This window comes from Neolamprologus brichardi, chromosome 20 (assembly GCF_056152115.1).
Source record: "Neolamprologus brichardi isolate AB-2024 chromosome 20, ASM5615211v1, whole genome shotgun sequence".
NCBI classification, from domain to species: domain Eukaryota; kingdom Metazoa; phylum Chordata; class Actinopteri; order Cichliformes; family Cichlidae; genus Neolamprologus; species Neolamprologus brichardi.
This window is the reverse complement of record NC_142123.1, coordinates 1,147,176-1,163,153: the sequence shown is the minus strand read 5'-3', so window position 1 is coordinate 1,163,153 and position 15,978 is coordinate 1,147,176. Positions and strand designations below refer to the sequence as shown.

General features: G+C 44.4%; 1 protein-coding gene across 1 annotated transcript in view; it reads left to right on the top strand.

Moving 5' to 3' along the window:
- lgr6 (leucine-rich repeat containing G protein-coupled receptor 6) overlaps positions 1–15,978 on the top strand; it is a 38,166-nt gene that overhangs the window by 6,357 nt on the left and 15,831 nt on the right. The window contains exon 2 of the mRNA XM_087833835.1: positions 9,303–9,374. Coding sequence (XP_087689961.1) covers positions 9,303–9,374 — 72 coding nt within the window. The remainder of the gene's footprint in view (positions 1–9,302; positions 9,375–15,978) is intronic.

The following is a 15,978-nucleotide window of genomic DNA, read 5'->3' as shown; positions in this document are numbered from 1 at the left end:
GCTGACAGACTGGTGTCAACCAGATGTGGGCCAGGTCTGTTTTGTTTATGTTTTTATTTTCCTATTTTAGTTAGAAGACCCAAATGCCATGTTGTGAGACGATACTGCTATGGTAGCCAACGTTTCAAATGCAGACATGTTTGTGAGTGTACACTTTATCCAAAACCTAGTGACGGTGTACTCATCATTGCCAGCGGGTGGCTGTAGCTCAGGCGGTAGAGCAGGTCACCTATTGATTGGAAGGTTAGTGGTTCGATCCCTGGCTCCTCCAGTCTGCAAGTCTGTGTATGAATGTAGTTAGGAAGCACTTGGTGTAGAGAAAGTGTGTGATTGGGTGAATGTGGCGTGTTGGAGAGCACTTTGAGTAATCCGGGAGAGAAGAAAAGCGCTATATAAGAATCTGAAAAGTTTCGTCATGTTACTTTGGCACTATTATGTTCCTGCACATGTTATTACATGGCTTGATTAAGGTGCACATTAAGCTGACATCTAGGCCCAGCACAGGGTCAGCAGTGTGATTGAAACTGGCCCGTGGCTGCACACAACTTACACATGGCCCACATCCTGCAAAGAATGACGGCCCTTTGGTGGCCCAGATCAGGTCCACACATGGGCCAGCACAGGACCACCAGTGTGTCTGCAACTGGCCCATGTGTGGGCCATCGCTAGCAAACCAGATCTGTGCCACCAAAGGGTCGTCATTCTTTGCGGTATGTGGGCCATGTGTAAGCACATTGTGTGGGCCAGATTGGGGCCATACCAATTTTGCTATGTGGGCATTGCACACAAGGAAACACACAGGCAGCAATAGTGGCGCACACGCACATACTCACTTAATGATGGTTAATGCATCAAAGAATCTCACAGAGCAGAGATGTCACTACAGTGCTGGCTGGGATAAGGTTGAACGGTAGACTGGAGTATTAACTAAAGGGAACAAAGCAGCTTTTACAGACACATGTAAATGTGCACACACACGCACGCACACAAACACAAATACAGTAGCATAGCCAAAGGGGGATATTGCACAAGAATGTACAAGAAATTAAGGCAGGGATGTAGAAAACAGAGGTTTGAGAGATTAATGATGGGGGGGGGATAAAGAACGACGAAATCTTTTCTCAGGACGTCTAATATTTGAGGGTTAGTTTGACTGATCTGACTGCAGAAACAGCAGTGAGCTCAGTAGGATTGCATAATTATTGGTAAGACTACATCATTATTCTTCCTAAGCCTGGACTTCACAGGTGAATTTTCCATCTGCTGTGACGAGGGGAGGGGGAATTCTGTCAGGCTTACTCAAGTCTCGATTACATATCTGAGAAGGAGCAAAAAAGGAAATCTGGACTTTTTACATGAATGGCAAGAGGCCAAACTAAATCTCTTTAAACCAACAGCAGCCACATGTCTTCAGCGGTGTGGGGTAAGATTTCCTCACGCGCTGATCTAAGTTGAGTTCTAGATGTTATCCGTGGGTACTCTTTAATATATGGAGCAGATGACCTGATGGTGGATCTGTGAGCGCAACAGCAAAGGAGCTTTTTGAGCCAGCAGTGGATTTGAGCAGCCTTCTAACTAGATCCAGTGTCCTCCTGTTTCTGCCATTCAACCAAATGAAGTCATAATAGAGCCTGACACTAATACTCATCGGGTTTCATTTACTGTTGTGTCCACTGCTGCGAATCTGCCTTGAATCAGAATGCAGAAGGGGGGGAGGACACCTCTGTAAGAGATACCCATTCAGGAAGCGATAAAATTTGCTACCCTTTTCCACATCTTTGCTATTTTTTAAAGAGTTCATTGGCGTGCTATTGTCTTTTAATACTGCTAAACTCATAGCTTTGATTAAAAAAAGTACATCATGTGACAAACATGCATGAAAACTAAATATACATGTCAAAACAACACATTAGTGGAGCACGGGGAGGGCTGTGAATGCCTTCCAAAGCTTTGGCCTACCCACAACAGCTGCCTGTCATTCCTGTCCACATGTTGGAGGCAGTTGTATGTTGTGTAGGGCCGACTGTTCCAACACTTCCTGTTCCATTACTGAAGTGCTTGACCTTCCACCCCCCCCAATCTCATGACAGGGTGTGTGTGTGTGAGGGCAAGTAGCGCACATGAAGTGTGTATGCGCACGTGTTTATGTGCGTGTGCAGTACACCAGGGGTTGAATGAAGTCCCAGAGGGCACGAGTATGTTTCCCATGACATGGCCTCAGACTAAACAGCTACTCTCTCCACCCAGACATCCGCCTGTCATTCTCCTCTTAACCGCAGCAAGCAGAAAAGAGCACAACACAGAAGCATCTCCCTTTTCTGTTTCATTATCTCCTCTTTTCTCTTCATCCCTCCTTCTCTGTTTCTCTGCACTTTTGTTGCAGAGTCCTCCCCATGGCCCTCCTCGTCCAGGTGAAAAACTTCTCCTCGCCCTCTCGCTCTTTGTCCCCCGTGAATGAGAGAATAAGAGAGGGAAAGATAAAAAGAGAGTGCCTTCGGACACAAAGGGCAGTGTACCCCTCCCAGGAAGTCTGGGAGAGAGGGAGAAAAAAACACATCTTTAGAGAAAGGAGGAGGGGAGGACAGCATTGTACCCTCCTTCCTGACTGTGTGTGTGTGTGTGTGTGTGTGCGTGCGTGCGTGTGTGTGTGTGCGTGTGTGCAACCTCATGTGTGACCGGGAGAGAAACTGAATGCCAAAGCAGTCAGTCTATTCAGACAGAAAAAAAGCAAACACACTTAGACCTCACCCTTGCATACAATACACACACACACACACACTCACACACTAATGCACACAACTATTTAGACCCTCTTTAAGGCGGCGCCCAAGCACTGACTACCAGTTGCATTGTGTGGAATAAAAGATCCTCTTTCATCGTGCCTTAACTGTTTCAAAGAACTAAGCGGAGAGGATCAGACTGAATCTAACTGAAGACATTACCGTCCTAATCGCTGTGAAAGACAGCCAAGGTGTGGCTCAAGCAGCCCTAATGCACAACTCCTGCCCTCAGGGCAGAACTCTGGGTTGTTGATTTCCACTAAGGTTCTGTTACTCTAATGTTCCTCACATATAAGCCTTCAAAGGTGCAGCGCTTACTGCCATTATTGGCTGTTTGTTTGCTAAGAACTTCCACCTGAGCGAGGGAGATCGGGATTGGCAGGGAGGCAAAAAAGAAAGAGAGACAGACTAGAAAAGGAAGTGAGAGCGAAACAAACACCACAGAGTGTAAGTTGGTCAAATGTATTTATAAAGCACTGTTCACAGATAAAAATCACAAAGTGCTTCACAATAAAACAAGAAGCAAAACTGTGTGAAAACAACGTAAAACAATCAAAACAACATAAAACAAGAAACTAATTAAAAGCTTGACTTCAGCCGCTTTTTAAGAGTCGGTGGACTCTGTAAAGTGCAAAGACAGTGGAAGAGATTTACACAACCTTGGTGCCACTGCCTGAAAAACCTGATCCCCACCAGTTTTGAACCGAGCACATGGGACCAGGAGCGACCTCTGACCTGAAGAACCAAGAGCTCGGGAAGAAGAATGAGGTTTCAGCAGGTCAGCGATATCCTGGGGAACTTTACCATGTAGGCTCACAAAAGTTAAAAATACATTTTAAAGTGAAACCTAAAATTTCCTGGCAACAAACCTGGAGTGATATGTGATCTTCTGCTGCTGCAGCCTGAAGGCGATCCAAAGCTGCTTTGTTGTAACAAGTAAAAAGACAGTTACAATGATTCAAACGGGAAGAGATGAAAGCACAAATAATGATGGTGCGGCTCTGATTAAACTGATGTTTTGGGAGGTGAAAGATCGCTCAATATTTTGTATGCAGTTTTAAGGTTTAGTAGCAGTAGCATACCACAAGTCTTTTCATACTGGTTTCCCTTTCTTTTGTTTGTTTGAGGTCGGGCGGGGGGATCAACGTGAAATGCATCATATCATATCACCCCCGTGCTTACGCTCTCTTTCTCTCACTGACACATTTTAGCTGTTTCCAGAAACACCTGACTACTGATCATATCTGCCCTGGTCTAAGGGTATATTCACTCCCCAGGGTGGTCCATCACCCTCCTCACAAAAACAGCAACAACAAAACCCACACCTGGAGTGTGTGTGAGTGCCTGTGGCTGTAGCGTGGGTGTCTGTGTTCCTAAAAATAAACAACGGCATTTTCATATGATGTGGCGAGTTGTTTTGCTGCTGAATCACCAGCTTTTTGTCAGAAATGCATCCAGTTTGAAATTGGTTACAGTGGGGCTAGGGGCACATTCACACCCCCCCACACACGCCGCCTTTGATCACAGAGCCGATAACATACTTCAGTAGTTCTGTTGACGGCGAAGTGGAAATATGATAAATCACATTATTCTAGCTACAGGACGGTGTAACCTCATGCTCAAGTTGAAATCTGAAACAGCGACGGGGAGAGAAAGAGCGAGCGTGAGGGGTAGAGCGGCAGAGAGAAAGAGAGCGAGAGGGAGGGACTGAAAGGGCCGATGAATGGAAATGTACCCCTGCTTCTTCATGCTTCCGTTCCTCCCTTAAGACATGCGACTTGCCATGGTTACTCTATCAATCACTGCACAAAGCAGTCAGATAGCGCTTTACCTTTCTTCTGATGCCAATTCCTCCTCCCTTACAGTCACACACAGACGAGCCGACACGTACACACATCAGTCGGAGAACGTTGTGTGTCTGCAAACTGCAGAACGATGGAGAAATAGAAATGGAAACATGTATCAGTTTCTTTTCCCTTCTCAGTTCTGCACGTTACCGTGCTTAAACACGCAGAAGCGCACACATCTGTGCACGTGAAGATCCACGTCTGCTCCGCTCCCACCCCGGGGGGAGACAGGAAGAGATCACAGGCTTTGTCAGAGAAAAAGGAGATAAAAAGAAATGTTATGGGTGTGTTTGCGGATGAGCGCGCGTCTTTCCTGCACACGTCCCAGCGCCGCTGAGGAATCTTTAGTTCGTCAGTCAGCAACAGGAGTTCTAAGGAAAGGCAATGGCCTGTGCGCCAGCTGAAAGATGTGTTTTCCTGCGAGCAATATCAGGCTGTTCCTCTGACGCCGTGATGGCCGAGATAGGGCAGAAGGTTTCCCTGCTGAATATGAACATGAAAAATGAAGAAAAGAAACCTCCACTCTACCCCCCCAACACACGCACACACTCACAGCAATCCCTTTCTAGGTCCCACAGAGTCCATGTATGATGTGGTGAAAGTGCAACCAGGGCCTGCACCCACCACATGTGCAGGCTCAGTGGAAAACAATAGGGGTGTGAAAATGAGCGACAGACATCTCACCACACACACCGCAGCCACCTATAAATGGAAACAATATTGTCCTGCGCACATAGATACTGATACACAGACGTCTCCCTCTTTCACACACACACACACACACACACACACACACACACACACACACACACACACACACACACACACACACACACATTAGAGATGCCCATAAAACGGGGACAGTTGTAATTGTGAAACTCTCACAGCCTGCAAAATCTTCTGAGCGCTGTCTTTCTCATTACTTTTGCGGCCGTTTACTTGCGCTGAAAATATCTGCACGTCACAGCGCCAGCCGACACAATGCACATGTGGTAGTCATCAATCATAATTATCATGGTTTAAAAAAGCCACAGCTGTTATTTGATTTTAAAAACAAGCCATAACACAGTGCCTTCCAACGATACGTCAAGTTGTCAGCGGAGGCCTTGGCCTGCACTGCAGAAATGTCTCTCTCTCGCTCTTTCTCCGGCTTCCCAAACGAGCTTGTTGGAGAGCGCAGGCGAGCCGAGCTGCGTTCAACCTTTTCCCCATGACTCACCGGTGTGTGTGTCTTTATTTTTAAACATTTTCTCTCTCCATTGCTGTGTGTTTATTCTGTCTGAGCGAGGCCGCTGTTACGGACTTCACACAATGTTTGTTTATGGTTCTTTAATCAGGACCAGATAACGGAGAGTTGTCTCCATCTGTGGGCGCATCCCCAGAAGCTGGGTGTGTTTGTCTGCGTGTCTGCGTGTTGCTCCCCTTTAACAATCCCTCCACAGTGTCCCAATAAATATTCTCCCTCTGCAGAATATTAGCGCCGATGAATCGGATGTGTCTTGTTCACGCGCCCCTCCCCTGCGCTTCCTGTGTCATACGTGATGTCACCCAGATTACTGTGTTACTGCTTCCTGCGTCATCTCCATGGCAACTTTGTTGTCACTTATATTGACCTCAGACTCTAATCAAGCAGTAATGTATTATAGTTGTATTTATTTCAGAATTATTGAGCAGATACTGTGTCAAAGATGGAAACTGTTGGCTTTTCTGAAAAGCTAAAGTCTGACATTGAAATTTGGCATATTTGAAAAACACTGATAGGAAAATGTTTTTTGACAAAACTATCAACAGTTCAGTTCCCAGTGGGAACGATCTTTTATTGTGTCAAGCTAAACATCACCTATCTGCCACGTCACTGAGGTACGGATCTCTCATTTCTCCTTATCACTCACAGATTCTCAGTCACTCTTTTAGTGGCGTATCTCAACTCCGAGTCCCCTTCTTTGCTCAGCAGCCACGCACAAACAGAAACACAAGACTAACAAAAGAATATGTTCATGAAGGGAAATGAACATGACTGAAAAGTTCGAGTGAGGGAGCAAAAGTTTTGCAAATGTCTCAAAATTCTTGCATGTCTTTTGCACAACGGTCGGCCTGTCGGTGCAAAGTTCCTTCATTTTCAATATCTTTGAAGTTTTTTAGCGTAGTGGATATTTCGAACTCCTTCACTGCAACATTTCAATGACTCTTACACCTCAGCTCGGACTAAACTATTCTCTGACCCTTCTTTTCTTGGTTTGTACTTTTTTGGGTGGGTTTGCTGTCGGGCTTAGGATTACTAACCTTTTCACAAACCTTCCAGTTCACTTTTCAAGAACTGTTATGACTTATAGCTAAATCAATGATTGAAAGTTGGTTGATCCCTAAGGAAGAGCAGAGCTACTCTAAGCCACAAGATTTCTAAGACCATCATCTCGCTCATCGTCACAGTTGATCTGTCTTGGTCTACATGATAACACTGATCAAGGAGCCCAGGGCTGGATTACAGACAACCTGTGTTATATTAAAACCTCATTGGCACTCACACATTGTGTTTACTGTATGCAGTAATTTGTTTGCTCATTTCTTTAGTCTGTTATTTGTTATTCTGACTTTTTTAATAAAAATTGAAGATTGAATAAGTGATCCGATAAACATGAAATGGCACCATATTTACCCCGTCCCTCCGACCACGGAGGTTATGTGACTGGTTTAGTTTGTCAGTCTGTTTATCAACAGGATTACTCAAAATGTTACGCACGGATTTGCATCTGGCTCAGCTCGTAATGATTAACTTTTGGAGTTGACCTGGAGTCTAAATCTGGATCCAGGACATTTTTGGAAGAAACACGAGTTCATCTTTATATCCATCTTTACAAACAGATGAGAAAAAAACTGGAAACATAGTGACATAGTGTCATATATATACATATTTGTGATATACTATGGATCCGCGATGGGGAAATTCTCACTCTTGCTGGAGGTATGCAGCCTTGGACTAGCCTTGTATTTACAGGTGCCCAGTTTTCATTATAAGCAAACACAGTTTAGATTACAGAAACACGAATAAATATCATATTCCTCTGTAAACATTTGACAAACCATTATTGAATGTTTTCATAGCCGCATTATTTACTTTAGCTTGAAGTCTCCTTCTTATCCTGGTTTATAGGCCGAGTGCTACCTTAGGCTACATTACTTTGAGCTGTCAGTATGCATTAGCAAGCAAACCAAACAAGCAGTAAAACAACAGCACAGGCCTTGCTCATTATTTTATAAGCATGAAAGACAAGTAACTACTAAGATTAGGTCAGTAACATCAATGCAACAGTGAAAGCAAAATATGGAAACCTACAGAAAGTCATTAATCTTATGGCTGAAAATATTCACACTGGAAGGTCCTTGAATAACACCTTGAACACCTCAGTCTGCTGTCAGACCCCCCAAGAGTTTACATTCGTGCCTTTTTTATACTTTCTTAGGAAAATATTAATTGTCAGCAGATGCTGTAGAAAAGGCTCTGACCTGCAAACTTTCATGCACCCTGCTAATGTTGCAAGCTCATCGCTCGGTGAGAACACACCCCCTCATTACACGTGACACATGGAGCTTATGCTGTGTGTTATCCTTGACGGCGTACCAGATTTTTGTCATACTGAATTTGACGCGTCTGCTAATTATGACAGGCTACTCAAATACCCACATTTTTTGAACCAAGCAGTTTTTTTCCATATCTCCCTGAAGTTGGATATAGATCACGCCTGAGGACAGATCCGTCCAGCCCCCTGTCAGCTTGGCTGACTTGACAAACAAACAGGCAGTGTGTCAAAACTCCCAACTGCAAAGGGCTTCTGAGAGCACAGTTTACACTCGCTAGCCTGGTGGTCTGGCTTTATGAGCAATGTTAGTGTCATACACACACACGCAAATTCAAGTCTCACTCCTGAAGGCTCATGCAAGACCCCAAGGGCTGTGAAAGCAAAGCAGAGGTGATGTAAAACCTTCTTGCTAATCAAAGAGATGACCTTACATGACCGAGTTAAAAGGTTATATATGTTTTCTACCAGAGGCTGACACATAAGCTGTCCCCGAGTGTTCAAAAAGATGTGAGAAAGTGTGTTTAATGTGTGTGTGCACGCATGAGCATCCTTCACCTCTCCCTCTTTCACCGCAACGCAGCTGCGTCAACACTCACCCCTCAACACACCCTCTCACGTCAGAGTGTGTGTCAAAGAATCAAAGAAATGGAGTGTGCCTGTGTTAAAGCAACGAACAAAGGGGGAAGGAGGTGGTCTCAGGAGAAACCTGAGGAAGAAGAAAGAAGCCAAGAGACTGAGAACGGGAAGGAGAACGAGATAGATAGGAAGGGGGGACCGAGGGGTCAGATCTGAGAGAAAGCAGAGTGAGACATCTGGAAAAGAGAAAGAGTCACTGGGACGAGGAGGAAATTACAGCTGCCCAACAATGATTCATTGGGGAAAATTCTCTGCATCTCCCTCTCCTCCCTTCAGCTCTCCAACCTCTCTACCTAACCCTGTAACCTCGCTCTGTGTGCTGCTCCCTGCTCGCGAGGATGGATTTCCATATGAAAAAAGCATTCGAAACATTTATAATTTTACGTCTGAGCGTTTTCAGAGAACATTAAAAAGGCACGCATTGACTGACTCTTTGATTTTCCCCGTTTCTCTCTCTCCAGGGACCTGAGCATGAACAACATCAGCGAGATCCAGCCCAGGGCCTTCCACCGACTGCACCTGCTATCAGAGCTGTGAGTGCACAATCATTCAACTCACGCTCACTTAATGAACCTGCACTGTCACGACTCGTGCATGACGAGAACCAGTAATTCCTTGAACCGCTGATACCCACAGACGCCACAGATGAGGTTGATGATTCTGGCCCGCCTCTGATCTCCCCTACCAAGAAAGTGCCTGAAGCAATATGCTCGTATATCCGGGGATGGCTGCACAAAAGGGAGCGCTGAGGCGAACCTGATATTCACTCAGAGATCAAATATATGGTCTTTAAAGCGCAGGTTCTGTGCTCGGCATCCAAGCCTCTGCTTTCTTGCCCTCCTTGAATTCGGTTCAGCTGGACAGATCAGCAGAAACAGTCGCTCGTAGACAAGTGTCCTCGCCAAGATAAACACACACTATGGGAGACTTTTAGGATAGCCCTGGGACAACAAATAATGCACAAAGATTTCCACCTTTACTACATATTAAGTATGGATTCATTGGAATATCTTTCACACACGTCTCTTGGCTGGTAATAAATACAGCTTTATTTGAGCAAATGAAACTAAACAAACAATATGTTAGACTATAAGAAATGTTTTCGACTACCGTAGCATCTGCTACAGAGGAAATCTGGCCGGCGCTTTCAAGGTAAAAAAGAAGAAGTATTGGTTTCAGTCTCACAGGGCTGTTAAAAGAATACAAGGCGCAGCAAGTTTGCAAAACTTTTTTGAACACGTTCTCAGTCAAGCTCGCCGATATCGGATCTGACTACTCAAACCACTCAGCAGAATTGAAAGTCTCAGTTTGACAAAAGCCACCTGCAGACTCGCCCTCGGGGCGTGAATGTGCGTAAGAGTGTGTTTGAGTTCGAGGGGGCTTATGCTTGTATGTCAGCATTCACGTGATTATTTCACCTCTGAATCCTGCAAACGTTGTGTGTGCGCATGTGTGCGTCTTCGTCGGTGTTTGGACAGTCTGCTGTTTGCTTTGCTAATTTGCGCAGCTGCAGCCTGTGAGGCATGAGCTAACGATGATGAAAGCAAAAGGGTTAGCCGGGCGGCCGCTACATTTCCTTTGAGCTGCTGTCCAACTGTGTCCGAAGAGCAGAACGAAGGGAAATTATGTGACACTTTAAAAGCCGGAATATCGAATCGACCGCTTTGATTTATTGCAGCTTATTGTGTTGCTGATCTGAACCTTTGCTGTTGTAAAACGTTACAGGTCAGATATTGCTGTTGGCGTAATAACGAAAACCACGCAGTTCAGGGTGGTGCTGAGCACTGAAGCTGACATTTGCCTGCGTCGGGTGGGGGGAAATGGCAGGGGTGGGGGTTGAAGTGGGGCCTTGGACACAGCTCCATCTGTAGTGTTTGTCCAGGAACAACCATCCCAGTGTTTTACAGGCCCATTGATCTTGCTTCGTCTGCATAGCTATCAAGTTCTGACACTTTATGGAGACTTTTTGTTGCTTTGTAATTCTTCCAAGGAGTATGTTCCTTCCCTGGAGCCAATGTTTTTTCCAGCCCTGTGACCATTTCAGGAGATGTTCTGAGACCATCGTGACATTTCAAGGGCAGGAAAAGCGCTTCTTAAAAATATTCATCTCTGTCTGAAATGGTTTAAAGAGACAAAGCGATAACAGGTTGTGCTACACTTAGAAAGCTCAGAAAAACAAATCAACGCTCTCAACACAAACATGATTGGTTTGAGAGAGACGGCTTTTGATGTGGGTTTGGTAGCAGGGAGAGGCGAGGGGCAGGCGTGTTGTGACTGGTAGAGTGATAAATTGTTTGATGTTGGGCTCTGCCTCGCCGCCTGCCCTCCCTTACTCCGTCTCCCTCCCACTGAATTCATTTTCACAGTCCCCCCCATCTTCACTTCACTGCAGGCCGTGTAGTCTCTGCCTTTGACATTTTTTCTGCTCTCACGTCACATTTTCACAAACTAAAACAAATTTGCTGATGGCAAGAGTTTCAACATTTATCCTGTGCTACGCTACAGGAAGGTGAGGGTCCAGATGATCTCTATTTGAACACAAACTGTCTCATCCCACCTCTTATCTCTTTGCTCAGTTCTCACCTCTGTAGCTTCAAAGTGAAAACAGCTAATCCCTTTGAACATAAAATGAGGTGATCACATTCACTCACAAAGGTAGCTAATCTTTCTGGGCTAAACCTTCCTTTGATATCACTGCACCATTAATATTGATAATAAGATGTGAGCACAATCATCCCTCCCTCCAGCCCTTTCCCTGCCGTAAGTCCTTATTTCTACGTCTCATTCAATTGATCTCAGATCCCTCTTATTAAGCCTTCATTCAGCACTTTGATCAGTGAATTTCCGTCTTAATTCAAACACAAAAACATGCACACAACTGTCAGTCAGACGAAGCTTGAAGAGAGGCGACTGCGTGTCTGTGGATTAATGAGAGGGCAGCGATGCCCATGCTTGGATACAGACTCCTAAACTGGTTTCTTATCTTATCTTTTTTAAAAGTTTGGCTCTAAAAAAGCCATTTTCTCATGAAGCGGTAACTTGGAGCTACCAGAGGACGGCTTGGAGTGAGACTGCCCTCGAAGATGTTTTTTTCTGAAAACCACATTTAGCAGGCGACAGCGCTTCCAGCCTATCATCATTATCAAAGTCCATCCCTGTTTGTAGCTCCTGATCTCAGATTTCACTCTGCTTTCCTTTAACTTCATAATCAGCCACTTGCGTCGTGTCTCCTACTCTTATCATTATCTGCAGTTATCTAACACCTCGTAATTATAGAGGTGAACTGACACCGCTTCAAATGGCCTGACAGGTGGAATAATCTGACTTCCCATCATTGGTGACTCTTTTGGCCTACATCTTGACTTAATGTGCACGGAATATGCTCGTCTTATCTTCTGACACTCTTAATTGGATCCCTCTGACTCCAACTATCACATATGAGATATGAAATCCGAATGCAAGAGTAGAGAGGTGGTGAGTGGAGGCCAACGATACCATGCTTGTCTTTCTCTTGGCGATAAGATTGTCTGCTGATAGGCCAGGAATATGACATGGGGGAGGGTTAAGAGGTCAAAGCGTTGGCTGGCTTGATGTTCCAGGTGCAGCCAAGACTATCTAATATAGACCAATTCAAACTTTTCCTCTTAGCGTTGCCAGAATGGTTCATGTGTTGCCCACAAACAACCACATTCAAAGGCTGACGCTGCACGTGTCTGCATTTTACTCCCTCAATTTCAGAGGTTAATGGCAGGTTAAGTGGTTGACCTCGATGTCAAGTCAAAGGTCATCTGCTCACATTTCTTTTGACGGGCCAAGGTTGTAAAACATGCGCGTACTAAGCACTTACATAAAACACCCACGCACAATTCGCCTCTCGCTGATAAGACCTGTTTATCTCGTCTGTCTCCCCTTTCATCATCAACTCCTATCACCTACCCTGGTCCTGCTACCACCATGACTATCACTACCTGAGATAGTGTGCCAAAATACGATGCTGTCTTTGTTCCCGAGGTCTTTAATCTGTCGTCTTGTTTATTATTTTGAGGCAATAGAACGAGATGATACATAGAATAATCAGCAGTGGATGTGCTTCAGCGAATCCCTCTCTGATCGGCCCAAATAGGAGGGTGGTCTCACCTCTGTTACCAGCAACATCCGTCTCCACTGTACCGGCTACACTGGCTTCTGCTATGTTACCAGGGCTGCCACGATTAGTCGACTAGTCACGATTACGTCGACTATCAAAATCGTCGACGACTGATTTAAACGTCGACGCGTTGTTTGAAGCTTTGTAAGATCACAAAAGACGCGGGAATAAGTAGTAGGATTTAAGAGTGTAATAACGGACTGAAACAGAAGATGGCAGCACTGCATGTACAAGGATGCCAGCTGCCGTTAAACCCCGAAGAAGAAGAAGCTGTGTCCCAGAATTCATAGCGCAGCCCAGCTCAGTTTCCAACAATGGCGGCAGCTAGTTAGTTTTAATATTACTCTTATTATTCTTTCCGGGTCACAAAATAAACGTTAAGCATATTTTCAGGCGAGAATGTAGCTGTGTAAACCTCAAATATCTGCTCAGTTTATCAAGACACCACATATTTTCAAAAGCGCTCCGACATTTTCGGAGACGTCTGTTAGCCACTAGCTCGATAGCTAGCCGGGGGCTAGGCTAACTAGAGCTGTGAGAACACCGGACTCCCGGCTAATCGTTTTCAAACCCACCGCCGTCTCTCTACTCAGGTTAAACATGATATATAAGTCACTTCGATAACTTAAAAATGTTATTGTTTGGCTTTTTTTTAGTATTTTATTTGTTCCTGAGTAAATCGGTTTGGCTGAGATTAAAGTTATAGTTTTTACACAGCTGAATAACCGTCAAGCAGACAGCTGATTATCAGAAGTGTGAGATGCTCGAGAATTTACTCCGGTGTCCTGTTATATTTTAGATAGCAAGGAGTTTATTAAACTTCACCAAAACAATCTGCAAATTTCATTAAAACTTAACAAACTATCATCTTGTCTTTATTTTTAGTTAGCACATACCTTAAACACTTAAAGCTGTAAGCTAATGATAGTTATATAAGAGCAGATGCCGCTGGTGCAATAAGCTGTATGTTTTATGTTCAATAGATGATGATCTGATTAGTCGACTAATCGCAAAAATAATCGGCGACTAGTCGACTATCAAAATAATCGTTTGTGGCAGCCCTATATGTTACCTATGAATCATTTTATAGTGGAGGTGGAATTTTTATCTGTGCAGCACAGAGGCCAAGAGCAATTGTAACAATCCTCAAATCAAATTAAAAGAAGAAAGAAAAAAGAAGAAACAGTTGGAGCCACAGTTTGACATGAGCAAGGCGCCTTTCATTATTAGGAGATTGATGTGGAACGACTAGGAGGCAAAGTGTGGAACATTCACTCAAACGTACGATCATTTACACACACATAAATACACACTGGTTTAATGGAAACAGTTGGTCAGTGGCAACTGCCGATGTTCTGCTGATGTCTATCAGGAACGTCTGAGCATTTCTTTCCCTTTTCAGCATCCATCCTCGCCATCGACGTAATTATTCATTTGATAAATGACGCCGGCAAGAAAAACACGATTCTGCTTTATTGCTGTGTTGGCTACAGTTGAATAGAGAATGGCTGCACAGGCAGTGGGACGTGCACAAAATGCCCTAACTACAGTCTTTGTTTTCTAAAATGTAGAATCGCTGGTATCCGTCATCGTCCACATTGAAAAATCACTTATTTCTCTTGCTGCTACATCAAAGCCTTTTAATGCATACATATATAAATAAGTATATTATATATTAAAGACTAGCCAAAACAAGGCACTGAAGGCGTTTTTATTTCAGAAACTTAGATGCATCTCTGGAAATCGACCTAAAAATATCCCTGTTGACCAGATTGTGCAACTGCGGAAACTCAGAATGGTATTTATTGTCCCTGGAGAGACATTAAAATTCAATCAAGGGGAAACTGAACCAGTTTTTCTTGAAATTACGGATAAATATTGGGAGTGAATGCTCAAAAAATAACTGTCTGTCATACGTCTGTCATTTTTGGGAAATCTATATTGAGATTTCATGCGGCACAGTTTATGTCTACGAGAATAAGTTTTGACTGTGGTTTGACTAAATGGCACCACAATAGCTTGGATAGTGATCAGCTCGCTTTGTGTTCGAGCCGATGTGTGTGTTTCTGTTGATAAATACGAGATGTGTAAAAGTTATAAACTGAGCCGAGTGTGAGATTTGGCAGGCATGGGTGGAGCTGTGTGGTTTGCCACTGCACAGTAACACAACAGAGACATGTTGACATGAGTGTCAGATGTCAGAGGGAGTTTGACGGTAGCCCTCGACCATTTACCATCTGGATGCTAGCGGCTTGGAGCGGCAGACAGCACTCTATCAATAATTTAGTGTCCTGGCACTGTTGGTACAGCTTTTCCAGAAGCAGGCTGCTTAGCATTAAGCTGAAACGTCAGGCAAACATCACCTGTAGAGCAACTGTGTGAGGTGGAGGAGGGCTCCAATGAGTAACTTATAACTTGTGTGTGTGTTTAATAAAAGTGGGTGGTCTTGAGTTGTGAAGCCCAAATCTGTGTTTAAACTGCGCTTCCAGCTCGTGACCTTGAGAGTTATTCTGCTGGACTGAATGTTATTTATTTGGACATCTTATACACACACTCACAAATGACCATTAGGTGCTGTGTTTGATAAACAAACTGATTGGATTGCTTGTGTGAATGCGTGTGGTTTCTCTCCCCCGCTGTCCTCGAGGCCCCTTTAGAATAAGCCCGATTTACCCTCAAGGACGTGGAAATTAGCGCACGCGATGTGTCGCTGCACACATATGTTTGTGCGCACGCATATAGTATACACCTTACTACACAAACACACTCACATCCACACATATACTTATGCGGTGCACTTGTTGACCCAGTCTCATTCAATTCTGTCTCTACTCACTCATCGGCGCTCCCAGGATTGGTTAAGGTTTCAGGGTGTGCCTCGGGCCAATAGCAACCACACTGAAGGGAATAGAAAATTCTTATTTGCATACTGCCCCAACAATAACCCCAAAGCAGTCTGGGATGAAGTCACATCACAGCCGCATCCAAAA